Below are 18679 nucleotides of genomic sequence, written 5' to 3'. Positions count from 1 at the left end.
ACTCCCACGCCTCAGCCGCAATGGATTTGGAGAATTGGGGGCTATGCAGGGGATGAAAGACCCAACAGCAAGCAATATAGGACAAGAAGAAGAAAACCAAAAGTTGAGTCAATTCCTTGTTGACAAAGGTGATGTCGGATTCACAGTTGGATTGATGCCGCGTGGGCTCGACAATAGTGAGAAGACAAATTTCACCTTCAACAACCCCTTCCACCATTCAGCTGCAGGTGGCTCAACCTCAAGTCCAGGCAACAGGGCGCTCATTTGTAGCCTAACCACTCAGCAGTCGCTTCCAACACCGACGTTGAATCATCGCAGTCGTTGATTGGGTCTTTGACAGCCTCGAGAGCATGCAGCCAAGGCCAGCTGTGGCGCTTCAAGCGCCCTGGTGCAGAGCATTATCGCCTACAGTGCGCTCCCCTTTGCAGTATTCAACACCATCCACTCTTCCCCCACAGAAGAACATTGGACAGAAACACACGGAGTTTCTACTTGACCACAAGCAAGGTGGATCCCCTTATCGCGTTGCATATGTATGGAAGCTGCCATAGACGCTGCGCGACATACTTCAATACTTCACCCATTCTCGTCACAGGGAAAGAAAGCAGTGATGGGGACGGCCACTTCGGAGGTGCTCAAGTCTGCGACTTACTTTGCACTACCAAATCTCTCATTTGTCTCGGAAATACACTGTAGCCTTCGCGAGTGAAGGAAGACTCGTCCGCGACCGACTGTGGCTGAACCTTTCCCCCTACACTGATTAGGACTGCCCTCTCCAGCCAATCCCCAGCAGCATCCTTTGAGCATCAGCCACAGGAAGGCCTGCAAATTTCGTCTCTTGTTCTCTTTCACCTACTGATAGGTCTGTCGGGTGTGACTCATTTGCTCACGCCTGCAGGTGCAGGCACTTCAAGCAATGAGAGTTCAGTTGTATCGATTGTCATCATTGGTTGCCTTCTCTCATGGCTCTTACCGTTCTTTGCCATTGTACCCAGATGCCCTAAGAACTACGACTTTGTCATGTGCCTCGATTCCTGACAGCCATACTTGGCCGGGAATAGAATATGCAAATGCCATACCATGGACAGAAAACAAGGCTCGAGACTCAGCGATTGTTCCTGTTCTGTAGCGCGTCGGTTGTTCGACTCTTTTGATGCAGCATCTGAGATTTGTTTCTACTTTCGGCTCTTTTTAGTCTTTCAGTCCTGCCTTATGTCTGTTCTTTGTGTCAATCCAGCACAATGGGCTGTTGCCGCAATGGCTTTCATCCGCCGATCGGCGGGCTTTTGTTCCCGTCGCATCCTCGAAAGCACTGAAACGAAGGCATTGTGGAAGTGTTATACTCGAAGATCATCGGCTTCCTTCCTAGCATCGCCGCCAATATCACATCTGGCGACTATGTGGTTTCATTTAAGATGGCGATCCCCTCGGGATATTGCGGTCATGACGATTATCCGAATAAACACACACACCGTAGAGTTCTGCTCAGAAAGAAGCACGACTCTTCGAAACACCACCAAGTCACGTTATGACATCTCTCCCAACTTCGAAATGGGGTCGCGAGTTCAAATACCTTGTCCAGTTGTTGCGCAATACTCAAACGGGAACTTCAACAGGGCTAGCTCGTAGTTACCGTCAACTCACAGAATGGGATTCGCAATTTGCGGCAGTCATTCATGATCTCCTTGACCCAGAAAGTCCCCTGGCTGCCCAATACACAGAACTTCACCAAGTCCTCTCCCGTCGTTATGATGCAGCCTTGGCCGACCGGGATGTCGAAATCTCCCGATGCGATCACTTGTTCTACGATGAAACAGGCGCTGGAAGCCGATCCGACGGCATTCTCCACCAGACTCGCCGCCTGATTGACCCAGATACCGGATCACGGAGTACTGCAGAGAAGAGGAAGAAAAGGTGGTTGCAGCGGTGTCGCATAATCACTGAAGACTTCGTTATCCGGGGCATTCTCGGCGCCGGAGGTATGTTCACTCTCCAAGGCATCATCTCAGGGTGTTCCTACTGATTCTGACTTTCATAGCTTACGGTGTTGTCTTTCTTGCCCATAAAAGTGAGTTCCCTACATCAATCTGTGATATTATGGGGAGACAGCATACTGATTCATCTGGCCAATTCAGAGGGCATGGAAAATGAATTGTACGCCATCAAGATGCAGAATCTAGTCACGATCTTCACAACGATGGAACAACACAATCGGCCGGATGTGGTCGGACCTTGTGGGAATAACCCTCAGGTGGCACCCTTGCTGCACGAAGATCTCCCGGATCTCAGCGGATCCCAGATCGAAATTACAGATCTCACCGGCTTCTACTATGTTCCAGTCGAGGCATACATCCTGCTTCTTGCCAACGAGTGTGACAGATTTCCAACCCTGGACTCAGTTTACAGCCACGAAGACTCTCAGGCTATTGTGATGTCCGCCCACGTCGACAAGGAGGTCGCCGCAATGGACTGGGACCCCGACGCCACTTATGATCAATGGGAAAGCGGAAAAGAGAAAATTCGAGCCTGCACCGCCAAAGAACTGATACAATGGAAGAAGACGTACCTTAAGGAGCATATGGTCTGCAAGATCGCGTCTCATCTCCTGGAAGCAGTTGCCTATTTGCGCGACATGGGGATCAGCCACGACGACATCAAGCATGATAATTACATCATAGACGAGAACCTTAACGTGCGTTGACCCCCCTGAATCGCATGAACAGCCATGATGAGCCATTTGCGACTGTTCCCCCTTGCCCTGAACCTCTTGGATAACCTCGTTGAACTACTGGCAAAGTGAAAAGCTAACCCGTTCTTTGAGAGAGCAGACGACCCTAATAGACATTGGGCTCTACAAATTCGCACTCGATGAATTCGATTACACAGACGATGTATTCATTTACGCACCCGTCTACGAGGGGCTTATCACGCCGGAAGTGACGTGCGAGCTCTTGAAAAAGGTTTACCAGCAGGAAGCGAAAAAGGGTGCCTTCTTGAAGATCAAACTCACTCACGATGTTCGGATGGTCGGCTTGTGGGCGCTGGCCTCCAACATCTACGAGATTCTGCACGGGTACTTTCCTTGGGAAGATCCCGAGTACGATGATAGGATTGAAAGCCTGTATTTCTACGCATCGGCCAAAGGAGCGCAGCGGGAGATGCGGGTGAAAGCAGTCGATCAACGGCGCAGAAGGGTCATAAACACGGAGGTGCCGCTCCGGGAGGGGCTTTCACAGGACTGTGCGGATGCCATGCTAATGATGTTCGCGAAGGATCCGAATGAAAGACCGAGCCTGCCGGTGGTGGAGTCTTACCCGTGGTTTGGCCAGTGGGATTATCGCGATCCCCAGGATTTCAGGCGACCTACAAGCGTTCGTGAGTACGAAGCAGAGTACGACATCTCGTGAGTATGAAGAACCGGAAGACAGACAAGCAGTGGGGTTATCGGTGGCTGTCTCTTCTTTTTTCCTCGAAATAGTGTTGTTGATCTCTTTTGTTTGTCTGGTTGCAGAGTGCGTGGCCTCCCCGCTGGATCAGGGTAGGCTACCAGATCTGTTTGTACGAGACCCAGTTGTGTGTTGGTACATTCAGCGTGCCTGGAATATAGAAGGTGCAAAGGTTGCTTGCGGGAGATGTGCAATGGATATATTTATAGAATGCGCAAGGGCTACGCTTGGAGAATGATAATGCTTTATGCCCAACCCGAATAACCCCTACCCACAAAAGGTGGGAACAGCACGAGAAACAGAACGGTAGAAGAGATCATTAGATTGAAATCCAAGCAGCATCGGCTCATGTCATACCATCAACGACGAAGACTATCCAGCCTTGCCTGTAGGTCATCATCACCTGCGTTCCCACCGGCGCCCACCGGTTGGGCGACTCTGGCCTCTCCGACGGCCGTCTTTTGTATATCCGTCGGCGTCTCACCGAGCTAAAAGTGCGAAGCACAGTCAGTATACGAGGGGCATCACCCACATATCCCCGGGAAGTGCAATAAAGGAAGGGAAGAAGACGCACCGCCTGGCTCAGATCCACACCAATCTCATCCAGCACCTCCTTGACGATATCCTCGCTATCCTCCTCCTCGCCCTCCATGCCGGTCGCCTCATCGATCGCATCATCCATCATCTCCTGCCGTTGATCCATAATATCATTCTCGCGCTCAAACTCCATAGCGATCCGCTGTAGCGCGGGCAAATTCATCTGCCGGTTCATACTCCCCAGCAACATCGTCGCTCCTTTCATCGACTGCATCATCTGCTCATTACTGCGTACCGTCTATCGCCCCGGAAAGATAGCGTCAGCAAAGCCACCCAAACCAAACCAACTCCCTTCCCCTCCGCTTCCTCCTCCACGGTGGAAAGACCATGGCGCTCACCTGAATCCGCAACGAAATTGCCTGCAACTGCGTGCGCATCTGATAGAACTTCTGGATGTAGCGGCGCGTGCGCACCAGATCCTTCGCCTGGATCTTGCAGGCGCCAATCTGCCCGTTCTTGGCGCTCTTCTTGATGTCCTGGACGAGCTTCTTCTCCTGGTTCTCGAGCTTCACGCGCTCGCGGTCGAGTTCGCGTTGTGTGCGGTCGAGGGCCCGTTGATGTTTGCGGAGACGTTCGGCGGGGGTCATGCGTTTGCCGAAGGCCCATTCGACGATCTGGGGGGGGGGTTTATTGTTTAGTAGGTCTTAAGTGGAGGAGGGAAGGGGAGGGAGGGGGTGATTGGGGGTGGGGATTGTTGCTCACGTTCATGGTGATGGTTTGTTCGGGGATCACACCACTTTTGAAAGGAGAAGAGCGCAGGAAGAGGAGGAAATATCAGACGATTGGGATCGTGGTGGGGGGTTCTTGGTGGTGGTGGTCGTGGTGTTGATAAGTGAAGCAAAGCAGCCACAGACAGTAGGCGGAGAGAGAGGCTCAGTGACATCAAGGCTGACCGGGATGGAGATGCTGTACGGTACTTTCGAGGTGATACTGATTTTTACCCCCGTCATCTCCATGGCTGACCGACAGCAATACACACTACATACCTGTAATTAATCACGCCGTCACATGCAGGGCGGGATTCTTCACTAAACCCCTTTCGGCCCCTCCATGAACGAATTATTTTCCCTCTGGTTCTTTGCCTCCCACGGCTGTTAATTTACTTTACTTCCGATAGTCATCCATGATTGCTTGCTTGCTTGCTTGCTTGCTTCTGGGTGCATGCATACATTACATTCTTATTACCGAAATTATTGTTCTCATCACTAAGCCCAAATCTAATCTCCCTCGCCTCCCACGGCACACCCGGTCTTACCACTCCTTCTGATCCCCTCCTCAACTTTTCCTTCTTCTATTCTTATCCTTGTCCTTCCTTTGATTCAACCAGTCCATCTCTTTCAGCGCTGGGTGACGCCCACATGCAAATAACACCCCCTTCGCCATGAGTCAGGAGTACCACCCCGGCCAAGGCGCCTCTTCCTCCGCTTCTTCTTCTTCTTCTTCTTCCGCCGCCGCCTCCTCCTCCAGCAGCCAGCAGCAACCGCCGCTCGAGGACGCCGCCGCGATGAACAACAACAATTCCCCCTCCTTTCCGAGACCCCCGCCCGCCTACATGACCGTCGGCAACGGTTCGACCTCCGAGAGCGCAACTGCCTTGATGGCCTCGTTGCATGAGGATTCCGGGTACGGTGGCAGCATTCCCAGTGGCAGCGATGCTGGAAGTGCGGTTGGTGGCGGATGGCGTGCGGATCTGATGGTCGATAGCCCGACGCCTCTCCATACCCCCTCCCGGCTTGGAGAGTGGAATCCGGCAGGTGTGTTCTCTCTAGTGCTGTACCGGGATAGTTCGCTGGGTTGGAAATGTGGTTTAGCTGACGCGTTGGGTTCGCAGCCGAGCATGAGCGACAGGTTGTCGCGAGCCATGTTCATCAGTTGCTATAGTATGTGCGCCCCACAACTTTTCGTTCTTTGGCTGTTTGGTTTGTTGGTTGAAGTAGTCAGATTTTGTTCTTTGCGACGACATGCTAAGACCTGTGGCGGATAGCAACTCGAACCGAACTAAACTCGGACGCGCGATCTCGCGCACCATCGATACTTTGAAGGAACTCCAGGAGATGAACAAACAATGGCCCGCCCACTACCCTTCCGTTCAGAACGATTCCGACGCCCTCAACGACAAACCGACCTTGCACAAGAGACAATCCTATTTCGGAGAGGAGGCTTTGGATTCGATGCCCCATCCCGGCCAGCTGCGGCGCGCCGCTACCATGGCCGCCGGCGAGGATCTGGCCGAGTCGAGTGCCGCAGCGCAGCGTCGCGTTCCGACGGAACCCCGCCTAATGAGCCCGCAGATTGCGCAGGAGTTTTCGATCCTCAAGCTCGACTTGAAGCTGGGTGCTTTGTCGCAGGCTGAGCTGGTTCACTCGTTGGAGAAGGCGTCGATCGCGTCGCTGTTGGATGGCAAGATCAGCCAGAGCGTCAGGCACCTGCTCTCGCTCCGGGATCGCATTGAGGATACTTCCAGCAAGGTCTTGATTACGGGTGATTTGAACGCCGGAAAGTCGACATTCTGCAATGCGCTGTTGCGTCGTAAGGTTCTGCCCGAGGATCAGCAGCCGTGCACCAGCATCTTCTGCGAGGTTCTTGATGCGCGAGAGAACAGCGGGCTCGAGGAGGTGCATGCCGTTCACAAGGACGTGCAGTATAATCGGAACGACGAGAGCACCTACGACGTCTATGCGCTGCACGAGCTGGAGAACATTGTCATTGACAACTCCAAGTACATGCAGTGCAAAGTCTACGTGAAGGATGTGCGAACGATCGACGAATCTCTGCTTAATAACGGCGTTGTGGATATCGCGCTGATTGATGCGCCGGGACTGAATTCGGATTCTCTGAAAACGACCGCGGTCTTTGCCCGACAAGAGGAAATCGATGTGGTTGTGTTCGTGGTGTCAGCTGCTAACCACTTCACCCTTTCCGCCAAGGAGTTCATTCTCAATGCTGCCCATGAAAAAGCGTACATGTTTATTGTTGTCAACGGTTTCGATCAGATTCGCGATAAGCAGCGTTGTGAGCGCATGATCTTGGATCAGATTGGCAAGCTGAGCCCTCGCACCTACAAAGAGGCGGCCGAGCTTGTCCACTTTGTCTCCAGTAACGCCATCCCTGTGGCACCTCCGGTCTCGGTTTCAAGTTCTGGTGGTGGCGGCGATGACGGGTCTGACGATGATGAGCCCGAAGACAAGAAGGGCAAGGGCAAGGGCAAAGAGAGACAGAAGATCCAGGACTTTGAGAACCTTGAAGGTTCACTGCGTCGGTTCGTCCTAGAGAAGCGCTCGCGTTCCAAGCTTGCGCCTGCTCGGACATATCTTCTGAACTTGCTCGCGGATTTGAACTCCCTGGCTGGAGTCAACCGTGATGTGGCTCAGGCCGAACTCAAACGGGTCACGGACGAGCTGGCCGAACTGGAACCTGCGTACGAAGAGGGCAAGAAGAAGAAGGTGGAGCTCAGCGACCAGGTTGAGAAATACATCGATGAGTCGTGCGACGACGTTTACAACCACACTCGGTCTAGCTTGGGTGAAACCATTGCCCATGTCTCCGAAGCCGACTTGGGCGTTGAGTACCCCGGCTTGTTCTCTGCCTTCCAGTATGCCGAGGACCTGAAGTTGGCCATGCTGGATCAGATTGCCGCCTCCGTGGCTGACTGCGAGGACTATGCTCGCGAGAAGACGGTCAAGGGCGTTGGCTTCATCCAGAATATCGGTCTTTTGCACGTGGGCGAAGACAAGTTCGCGCCTCTGAACTTCCGCGCGGACATGATGTTCCGCCGTGGCCGTCGACACACGCTCGCTCGACAGGTTGACACAGAGGTGGAGATCTGGGATTTCTTCGATGTGTCTGGCATCTGGGAGCGACAGGAGAAGATGGCTGGTACCGGGATGGCGATGACCGCGGTGACTGTTCTTGGAGGTAGAGCCCTTGGTGGCATCGGCTGGGTCGACAGTATCTTCAGTGCTGTCCGGTTCCTGGGACCGAACAACGTACGCCGACTTTTCGTGCCCGGTGTCCTCGCAATTGGTACGTTTTGTTCCCTCTTCGCTATGGTTGACTTTCACTAATTGAAAATAGCCGCTTTGACCGCCGCCTGGATGGTCTCTACAATTCCGACCACCCTCCCCCCTCGTCTATCCCGCAAGCTTGCAGCTACCCTCCAAGAGATGGACTACGTTCACTCCAACGCGACACGTATTTCTTCCGAAGTCCGCCGCATCCTACGGCTGCCAGCTGGAAACCTCCAGACCAGTCTCGCGCAGGACGTCGAAAATCTGGGACGCCGCAAGCACGAAGTCAGCAAGACCAAGCACGAGAGCGAGACTGCCAGTAAGTACTTTTCGAATCTGTTCCGTGAGAGTGGCGAGAACCGCAGATCGGTGGAGAGCATCGATCTGGATGCGCCTCTGCCTGGAGGTCTTGCTGCGGCTCATTGAGCGTGGATCGGGAGGTAGTAAAGGTCTTTCGGCGGTGATTTCTTTTCTTTGTACAAACCGTAATGATGCTGTACGAAATTTCTATTTATTCCCTCTCTTCTGTCTGGTGTGCTTTGGCCTTGTGGCGCTTTTCTTTTCTCCCTGGCTGCTTTTGCGCAGTCTTGACTCCAAAATATTCCCACCGTGCACTGTACCGGTCACGTTTTTCTTTTCTTCTTTAGCATTTCTGCTTTAGTGAGAGTGTGTTTAGTGCAGGAAGAATTCAGATACTAATCAAATATACTTCCGGAATTAATATTACCTGATGATCGTGTGTACAAGTCTAGCTCATTGCACTATTGTTGTGCTGCTCTTACCAGGCTATACATAGCGTTGCCATAGAACCGGTTAGTGGTGGCTGGGCTCTGTACGCCACGTCGCGGCCCGTGCCGTCTGTCACCCTGGCTTACCCGATGAGGTCACTTCACGTGAGCTGTGATTCTGAGAGGATCTTACCTTAACTAGTATAATATCCAAGAGATAATTACACATAAATGAATAATCCGAAGTGGGGTCTCAACAATAGTTTCAAAGTGCAAAAGGTTCATAAAAGAAGTCTTTGAAGGGTTATCCTACTAAATTCAAGCTTCTCAACCGCCGAATCCTTAACAAAAAAAGTTATAGCGGTATCCTATTCACGGTCATAGCTTCTACAGATCCAGATCACTCCACACCAGACAGTAGCAATTTCACAGCTATATTTTTCTAAATAAGCATAAAAGAATATTCTATTAACAGATCTGGTATAAATAGAGCCATCTTCACGCAGGATTGTGCTGAATTTCAAGAGAAAAGAATTACTAGTGATGTACAAAGGCCAAAATGTTTAGTGGAGTGGGTGAAGTGCCAGACAAGTGATATTCACGGCCTTTTCCAGGAATCTCAAGAAGGATCTGCAGAGTGAGATACCGCTTACTTACTCTCTTAACCTTCTCTCGCCCTCTCTCTCTTACTCTCTCCTGTACTCTTTCTTTCTTCTCCACCTCTCACCTCCTATCTTGTTACCTCACCTTCTTCTACATTATCACCTTCTGGAATAAGTCTCTCAGGAGGTGAGATGCTGTACAATATGTACAATACATGATTATACTCCAAGCATGTTCTATCGTGATGAAGAAGTCGCTATGCCCAGGCTAACTGAATAGTCTGTTCTCAGTGCAGGCTATGCTATATGCTTTCACTTGCTATAGCACAGACACTTTTATGGAATCTGAAAATCCCACGGCATCTTCACAAGGCAAAGATGATGAAAACATTGGGGCTGAGGAGATCCGATCGGTTTCAACTATGGCCCGTGGTCGCTTTCCACAACATATACAAAAGACACCTTATGGATTGACCTGACCTCTTGCTCACTGGCGGTTCAGCAGGACATGGTGATGGCATACACAGCAGCTGTGAATGGATGCAATACCTCAATTACATCAATCTCAGGAGGTCAACACACAACCTATCCAGTTCGGCTTACTTGCTCACTCTTTCTTCTGGAAAAGAACCAAATTCAGCCAGGGTGAACTCCTTCACCTGAATACCTTGTCATCACCGTGACAGTGAAAAGTCTATTTCTCAGCAATCATGTGGAACTTCTTGGACAGTGTATCAGGTGCCTCTTAGCATGCCTTACCCCTCGTTTGCCTCATTTATCAACAGTGAGGTTGTTGAATCGTGTTACTCACTTTTAGCACCTACTGCTATGACGACGACCACCACAATAATCACAACCAGCTGGACCTCAAACACACCCATCCTCAAGTAGCCTTCTTGCTTCCATATTGCATATTGCAAACCAAAACCCAGCAAGACGGTATTCGGCACATTGATAAGCTGAAATATCACGATGTGACGGAGACAAATTCCGCTTGCCTCTTGAGTCAGACTCCATGAGTGCTTCCTTTGTTCCAGAATGACACGGAATTCACCATCTCTGTATGCTCCAGTAACTCTTCTCATGATACACTCAGTGTCGTGCAAACCATGTCCAATTCTCTTTAAGTTCCGGCTAATGAGCGCTTGGTTGGACTTCGTTCTCTCTCAGAGGCAACGCTGTCTTCATACCGTCGTACCACATGAATAACAACACCTTCGGGCAACGAGAAGCAAGCCTGCCAGCTTTTCACTCTGGTACGCTAAAGTCCGCATGATATGCTTTCTTGATGCGGAGTCGCATAGCATTCTTACAACCTGTCACACGGTGTACGCTTGAAGACAATACAAGAATTCTTCGCTTTACAAATGTTGTAAGGCCCTTAACATCAATATCAATGTGCATGTATGCAGCATGGAGACCAGCAGTCGGAACCGGCGAGATGTCAAGCCAGTACCTGTGAGAACCACAGGTCGGAGGATTCGTGCTCGACGAACTTCTTCCTGTTCAGCTTGCTACTATTGCTCGGACAAGGGACAATCAATTGACTGATTGAGAAGCGAATAAGATGCTTGAGGGATTGCCTCTCTCTTTTTTATCAGCTTGACTTGCGTCACCCATATATCATACCAGGAAGCTATAATCTAAACAGATCGCTATCATTATTGCTGCATGATGTTCCAGTGTCGCAGACCTTGGCAATTTGACGACCATGAATGGCATCACTTCATTCGATAGTCGGTATTGGTATAGCAGTTCCAGGGACGAAATGCTGGACTATTACTTTGATGGCGCGGCATATTCGACGACTTCCTTAAGATTTGAGGATCCGAAGCTTAGCCCTCAATCAAATCCATCGACTGCCATGATTCTCGGGGGCGTTGCAGATCTATTGTCCCAATCCTCAACCCTACACATGTAGGAGTCAGAGGGTGGCCAAAGTAACAGGCCCAGAAAAAAAAGACGTCTGCAGCAGCATCTACGCAGTGGAATTTGTCTCCTAAAGTACTGAAACTCGTGTTGGTCTTTAGTTCACATACCAACCTCAGGCAAAAGGAAAATTCTAATTCCTGTGCCGAAGTCTCAAATAATGTGAGGGAGAAAATTTTCTAGGTCGTCTTCACAGGCTGGAAACAATTGAAACCAATCAACGAACTGGAAAGGTGCCGAAAGCGCGCGAGACAGAGACACTCGAAACTAAGTCGTCTACCAAGTTAATGCGCACAAGCGACTCTTTGGCTTCATTACGCAACTATGAAAATAAGCCAGTCACCAATATATGAATCGAGACTGCAGCTTTCCAATGGGCCACGATGTGATTAATTTATGGTACTGCTCTTGATTAACAAAATCATAAACAAAACGTGAGCTTCAACTACGACTACAAGAAAAAGAGAAAATGAAGAAGCCAGCTGGACGAAAGGCGTCTGCACAGAACCAGCCAGTGCCAAATCTGTCTCTTACCAAGAATGGTCTGACTGGCCGCAGACTGGGTCCTTTCTTCTGATGCCTAGACTTCAGGCAAGAAATCAGCAGTGAAGGGTGGGCCACAGCTGAGAATGAAGTCCTTGAGGAGAACGCGTCTTCAGAGGCAGAATAATGTCTTCACGCTCTTCATCAGGTTACTAGTCGTTGGTTCATCGGACCGTCGTTTACCGCAGAGTATACTATTTCAACGTCCCATGACGGTTATGATCAACCTTCCCAGTCAGAATATCTTTAGATTCCTCTAAGAAACTTGCATTTGATCGGGCAGGAGACCTGGGAGTATCAAGCTTTGGCGACCACCACCAACTTGATCGTTTATACACTGCCGGTTACATTGATCGGAGCTTCGTTTCACTGAATTCAACCATATCGGTCGATGATTCTATCCCAGAAATAACAAAGCGTCATCACAGATACGGCGCCATTGTCGTCATCGGACAAGGACGTGTTAAGTCGACGCGATGGCGTCTGAGCTCTCAAACCTGACCCACTGCGGGCATTAATGAACGAACTCTTTAACAATGGGCACGAATAGGGCGTGCCTGGTTAAGGAGAATTACAAAGTATTAGGAAGACGTCGATAAGCTTCATGTCTTGCCGGGCTTAGCTGGCTTTTACGCTATATATCCATGTGCCTGCTTGGGTCAGAGAGGAATACGGACGGCTGATGGGGGAGCGTGTCCCTGACTGGTAACGCAAATTCAAGATTGAATGGAGACATTGTCTTCAAAAAGTGGTTGAACAAGCGGGATCCCTTCATACAAATCTTATCCAGAATCCGAGCGTCACGCTTGTTACCAAGCTGCGATGCATTGCATCACAGATAAAACCTTGGAACTGGGTATCCGTCTTGTTCGACAAGTAATGGCGAGGAGTATTTACGCATCTGGCTTGCACGACTATGTGCTTGACGTGGAAAGAAGGCTTAGTAAAGGCTTCTCAAAGAAGAAACACAGCTGGCTACGGAATAAGCGCCTGTCCGCCAGATCTTTCGTGCCGCCGGTAAAGGCACTGTGGTAGCCATATCCTGCAAGCTACGCCGAAAAGACAAAGCTATGCTCAGTCAACGCCTAATTATGCCTGACCCAGGCTACGCAAGTCATTGTCCACCGCTAGTGTTAGTGAGTCAGATGAGGCTTAAGATCCTCGACCTCTTAACAACGATGCCAGTCCTGATCGTACCGATGATGACGAAACCAGTAGCAAGAATAAGGGCAAGCATCCTGCCACCGATGATGGCTCTAACTTGCTATTAGGGAGTGATTACCTTACACCCTACCCAGTCAGTGAGACCATACCTGATCTAGCACTATCGCATCCGGATGCTCAATTTGTGGCTAAGAATACCAAGACAATCAATAAATAAAGACATATGTGGAGAACCCTACACCGCAAGCACTTTACACGTCGGCCTCCCACAGCAACCCCGGCGGCGATAAACAGCAAGACCAATATCGTCAGACCCATTATACGTAGAACATGGAACTACGACACAAGAGTTCATCGTCGCTTCAAATAAAGGAGTATCTACTCTCAACACTTTCCACAATTACTTGATCAACAAGTCCACTACGAAGAAGCCTGATACTTGGAGAGCAAAGCCCGATAAGACCATCGAGTCCACTATCACTAACAAAGCACTCACCGACCAACCAACCGAGACCAAGACATATCCGCCGGCAAGCAGCTAGTGGGAAAGGATAACGAGACAGTACGTTCCCTGACAATTACAATCGAAGCAGGATGAACTTGCAAGACTTGGTCTGTATTACTTTGAGAGATGAGAATAATTGCAATGAAAAGAAACGAATCAGCTGCCTATTGTTTCGTATCTGACTCGGATCCCCATTACCTATACCATCTTCTTGTTCTTGTTCCTTATTATCAAATCTTGATCCCCTCCTATAGCCTAAACCCTAGGCTAAGCAGCCGAGACTTGCATCCCAGTCCACTTCTACTGAGGAGGGCAGTGCGGTTCAAGCAGATCCTAATTCCGATGAAACATGTCTCTTAAAATCCACACGACAGAGGGAAGAATCGTCTTTGTTTGGGTGGGGGGAAGAGATACTCATTCTCTCCGGGAATGATACGATACATGACGCATCCTCGAGCAAGCTCCCACTTCCCATCATTCCGGGCTCCGTCGTGAGGGAACCCTGACGCTGATGGATGTATTGGACGGGGAAAACGCCTTGTTTGGGGAAACATTGCTGCAATCACATCCCACACGTGAACGAGGGGGTGGAGAACTACTGCCTAGAGACTTCTGAGCTTCGATTCTTATGCGCTCGGAGGTTCCAGACACAGTACATCTCTGACGACTACTGCTCACTTCGATTCCGATTCCGATAACCTCGTTACTCCATCGCCTAAGAGCTTAAGAAAGACTACGCAGAGCGAGGAAATCATTCTGCTTCGCGAGATAATATCCAACCATGATACTCCCCCCGCCCCCGAAAAGACTGTTCGCGGAAAGCTTCCAGCAGATCTGGAAATTTTGCGTCGAAAGTACCTAAAAATAGCAGGATACTTACTCCTGCCTACATCGTGGCAGAAAAATCTATTCGCTGCTTGTAAACTATCCTTGCGTATAACAGCGGCTAAAAGTCTTCGCAATCCGAGGGCAAGCTCATTTTAAGCATGATTATATGAACCGGTTTGATGGTCCACAATAAAGGCACAGAAACGGGAGAGAGGGTAGCTGCGAATGTTGGGGAAGAGTATGTTCGCTAGTAACCTTATTTGAGCTTTTAGAAGCAATTCTAACAATGAAAGCAAGGGGGTCGGGTTGACTGTACAAGGGTTCGTGTAGTTGCGGCGATTCAGCTAATTCCGTTCTTGACAGGGAGACATGCTTATTCTAGAGTATCTGGTGTATACAATCATTATGATTTAAGCAGTAGATTATGTACCGAAAGCTAAATAGACTGGTTTCAAAGAGAGTAGAGTAGAGAAGTATATTTACTAGTATGGGTTTGGAGAAAGAAGGAACAGAAGTAGAGTAGAAAAAACACTACTATACCATAGGAGTTGAACAAATCATAGATATAACTGTTATAAATAGATATCGGAAGTCATCTAATAAGTGGATCAGTAAATAAAGTCTTGGAATCTGGATATTGAGATAGTTTATATACTAATTATGAAGCAAGACATGAATAAGTAAAACGACTTCTGACTTCTAATAAATAGCAATCTCTGCCCACAAATGGAGTGACGGGGGAAGGACATTGTAGAAAAGCTAAGAAAAAAGCCCAGCCATCAGAAGCAGACGGACGAAATCGTGGAAAGCTCTTGGCGCGATTCGGTTGAAAGAGAACAGGGCTTCGGTAGTCACGTGCTATGTCTCGATTTATCATAAGAGGAGAGGTATGGGACTGTGACCAGAGGATCGGAGAACATGACCAGGCAGCAAGGCTTTCTGATTTCTTTGGAGTAACCAGGCCATCACTGTATGCAGTAGAGCGAATTTACACACACGTGGAGTTCAGCCCCGTGGTGCCGGGAGGAAGTTCAGACAGCATCCAACAATCTTTGCCCGGCGGGAATGGCGGCGTTATAACCGACAACCACCTGGTCGTAGGTCATATCGTTCTCCCTGGGAAGTCATCCCGGGGCAAATACATCAAAGCCCCCTGAAGGTGGAGAGATGCAGCTCTGAAGAATTCGGTGGGTACGCTGAAAAGGTGAAGAGAAGAAGAATCCAAAATGAAAGCAGGAGAAACGGTGGATACTTGGGAGGCTTCAAGGAGAGGGTTTACGACAGACGGAGAGGTTCTCTGCCGAGAAACAACCAGTCAGGATGCTGTGCGTGCTCTGTTACAGTACGCTTCTCTACAATATCCCATTTATAAAAAAAAACAGCGGTTGTGTGCTCCAAAGAAGATCTAGATGGACATAGGCTTGGAGCAGATTCTGTCTAGAGTGTTGGTCTTTTGCTGCCTGAGTCTAGGCGCGCTCAGAACTTCCGAGCATGGCCGACGATGATTTGAAAACAGACTTCCCAAGCACAAGCATCCAGTAGAAGCAAAGCAGAGGACCCTGACTCGTTCATTGCCACGACCCTAGGCATTGACACGACGGACGGAACGATTCAGTGTCGGAGGACGGAATCTATATTTGCCCTTGGATGGAGGTGGTGGAGGATCGGCCCTGTTCAGACTGTCAGACTACATCAGAGGGAGGAAACATCGGCAGAGAAGGACTTACCCATCATATGCCAACTTGACCAGCAGATCGCCGCTTTGATTGAAGAGAGGATCCTTCATGAAGAAAGTACCGGCGGCGGGAAGACAGAGACGGTTTGCGTTGGCCATCGCCTCAGCCAATATGCCACTCACATCATTTAATGCACCGTTCATGCTGTCCTTGAGCCGCTCTGCGATCCCATCGGCGATATCTTTCGCAGTACGTGATAACTTCATGCCTCCACCATAGTCGTACGTGACGCTCACATGGTCGGTGCTGTCGTTGACACGGAAGACAATCCCGCCCTCTTCGATTGAGGTCATGTTCAATTCAAGTTCCCATGAGCTGAAGACATCGACCCAGAAGCTGCAGATTCATGGATCCGGCCCCCCGCGTCAGTATATCGCGTCAATTCTCATGATAGAAGAGATGGGACAGGAGGCTTACTCGGTAGGACTCATTCCGTCTCGGTGATGATTGAGTTGAAATGCAAATTTACTGCTTCCCTTCACGGTCAAGCTTTCCTTCCCGGCATCGAAAGCGGCTGTAGCCTGAATCTTGGTGGCTGGAAGAATGTTAGCTTGGGGAGGCATGTTCTTGCTTCTTCTTCTCAAAAGGATGAGGGCGAGGGCTATAGCATACCTTGCTCCTCCGCAGTCTCCCAGTCATTCCCATTCCCGGGTTTGACGACTTTGCCCGAAGAAGAGGACTTATCCGCAGTGCTCGTGGACCAGCCATTATTCCCATTGGGAACCCATTGATAATCAGAATCCGAAGCACCACTATCTCCAACATGATACCTCGCACCAAAGCTCCAGGGCGTGTCGGACGGGGTACCCACATATTCAACGTATGGCTTGTCTGGCATCGGAGTCATTGCCACGACCACCTGTCGGACGAGCGGCAGCATCCAGCCCCAGAACAAGGTGCGACTCATGCAGAACGAGGCGTCGCGGCCGCTTGCGTGATCCACCCATGGCCCGGTGTAAGCAATGGCGCCTTCTGCTGGAGGGTTTTTGAAGTCCGACATCAAGAGGTAGGACAGGGCATTGTCATCCTGATTATCCTGGTTGGACCCCTGCCCATTCGTCCCGCGCCAGGGATAGCAGAAGTAGTCGATACTGGTCGGGGGGAACGAGGGTGCGTAAGGGTTGACTGTCACGAAAATCAGCATTCAAGAAACGCAATACATGAGAGAGAGAGAGGGCTTCTTACGCTCATCGGCAGCCTTGCTATGCTCGCGCTGGGCTGACCAGCCGAGTATGTTCTTGCCATTCTCCGACATGCCTTTGATCCAGTGATCAATAAAAGTGAGCAGGCTGGCCCTGGAATCCCCGCTCAGGTCGTCCAACTTGGTATCGCCAGTGTTTGAAAGGTCAACGTTGAACTTGGTGCTGGCTTGAATCCACGTGAGAAGCAGGGCATCTGAAAGGAGAGTACAACCACTCACATGACGAGTCGATAAAGAGCTGTGCGAGAGAGAAGTTCGACTCTGGGAGCCCAGCACGTTCTTTGAACTGCTTGTACTCGTCTGAGTCCTTCGTGATCTTCTTCTGGTCTGGTGGTGGTCAACATCAATGGCAAGAGAACATCCTCATGCTTCCAGCCGCACTTACTGATCACCACATTGAAGGCGAGGACCCAGTTATTCACGGCGAGTGAGATGGTATCGTCAGACTCCTGGCTTTTATACAAGATGATTGTCCCTGTCTTCAAGGCCAAAAGGAAATACAGCATGGGCTCATGGCTTTCAACATGGAGCTGCACGGAAGGGGGCCCAACGGTGGCATCGATTGACTCCCCGTGAATGCTCTTGTGGAAGTGTGTCAAGGGGCTCTCATCGTCGCCCTGGGCTAGCTTCCACATGCTGTTGAATCCCGCATTGATGACCTTCTGCGAGAGAACGATAATCTGATCATAAGGATCGGGGCTGGTGTTGGCAATGAAAGAGTCCTGGGAGGAACTCATATTGGCGGATGCAGCCTGGGAATAGAAACAAAGATGTTAGTTGTGGGCTATCGGTCTGATCCATCAATAGAGACCAGCCTCCTATATATAGGCCCGATAAGGGCTCAAAATTGAATGAGGGCCGGGTATCGAGCACGTTCGATGGTTTCCGGCTCTTCATCGTCCGCGCCTATCGAGTGAGCTTGCGTCGTTCAGGCAGCCATAATTCTTTCGCAAACAAGTTTTCTTGACATTGTGCAGCTCCATAATTGCTTTTCTGCGGTTGCATCTTGCATAACTGACGTCAGAAACCTACGCTGGAGCGCAAAGCAGGTTCGAGCTTGATGATTCTGATGGGTTCAGTGTCCGTTCTGGCCCTGTTGATTTGACGAAAGGCAAAGGTTTCGTACTTGCGCGTGTCCAATCTTTCAGGTGCGCCACGGAGAGATATGAATTCCCCGCATGTTTTGATTAGAGCTGGACCCTCGCTCGGGGCGTCTGGAACTTCAGCTGGCAGGGGGGGTTGCTGCAGCAGTGACGTGGCGAGGGTAGACGACCTGCAGACAAGCGGTCATTGGTCTTTCACCGAGAATAACAAAGCAAGTCTCGAGTCACTCAGAGAAGTCTGCAGGAGTTCTTCTCATGTCAATGTGTATTTCCCCGCTTCTGGAGTGGGT

At 50.1% G+C, this 18679-nt stretch overlaps 4 protein-coding genes across 4 annotated transcripts; 2 read left to right on the top strand and 2 right to left on the bottom strand.

Moving 5' to 3' along the window:
* Nucleotides 1–1329: 1329 nt before the first annotated feature.
* BP01DRAFT_225874 (Protein kinase domain-containing protein) lies at nt 1330–3600 on the top strand. Its single transcript, XM_025571178.1, has 4 exons — nt 1330–1979; nt 2039–2068; nt 2136–2692; nt 2829–3600. Exons 1-4 carry the CDS (start codon nt 1529–1531, stop codon nt 3405–3407), a joined length of 1617 nt encoding a protein of 538 aa, XP_025426173.1. The 5' UTR covers nt 1330–1528; the 3' UTR covers nt 3408–3600.
* Nucleotides 3601–3621: 21 nt separating this feature from the next.
* On the bottom strand, nt 3622–4751 carry BP01DRAFT_427261 (ESCRT-III subunit protein DID4; the record flags this gene model as incomplete). Its single annotated transcript, XM_025579838.1, has 4 exons — nt 3622–3934; nt 4021–4281; nt 4382–4657; nt 4746–4751. 4 exons carry the CDS (start codon nt 4749–4751, stop codon nt 3806–3808), a joined length of 672 nt encoding a protein of 223 aa, XP_025426172.1. The 3' UTR covers nt 3622–3805.
* Nucleotides 4752–5162: 411 nt separating this feature from the next.
* On the top strand, nt 5163–8675 carry BP01DRAFT_361475 (mitofusin). The gene is made up of 4 exons (XM_025576163.1): nt 5163–5797; nt 5875–5923; nt 6028–8066; nt 8118–8675. Exons 1-4 carry the CDS (start codon nt 5425–5427, stop codon nt 8474–8476), a joined length of 2820 nt encoding a protein of 939 aa, XP_025426171.1. The 5' UTR covers nt 5163–5424; the 3' UTR covers nt 8477–8675.
* Nucleotides 8676–15931: 7256 nt separating this feature from the next.
* On the bottom strand, nt 15932–18023 carry BP01DRAFT_370097 (uncharacterized protein; the record flags this gene model as incomplete). The annotated part of the gene is made up of 7 exons (XM_025576584.1): nt 15932–16019; nt 16077–16421; nt 16503–16620; nt 16698–17210; nt 17271–17453; nt 17506–17613; nt 17672–18023. The coding sequence occupies 7 exons, from the start codon at nt 18021–18023 to the stop codon at nt 15932–15934; spliced, it is 1707 nt and encodes a 568-aa protein (XP_025426170.1).
* Nucleotides 18024–18679: the final 656 nt, after the last annotated feature.

This window comes from Aspergillus saccharolyticus (assembly GCF_003184585.1).
Source record: "Aspergillus saccharolyticus JOP 1030-1 unplaced genomic scaffold BP01scaffold_79, whole genome shotgun sequence".
In the NCBI taxonomy this organism is placed as follows: Eukaryota; Fungi; Ascomycota; class Eurotiomycetes; order Eurotiales; family Aspergillaceae; genus Aspergillus; species Aspergillus saccharolyticus.
This window is presented reverse-complemented; position numbering and strand designations above follow the sequence as displayed.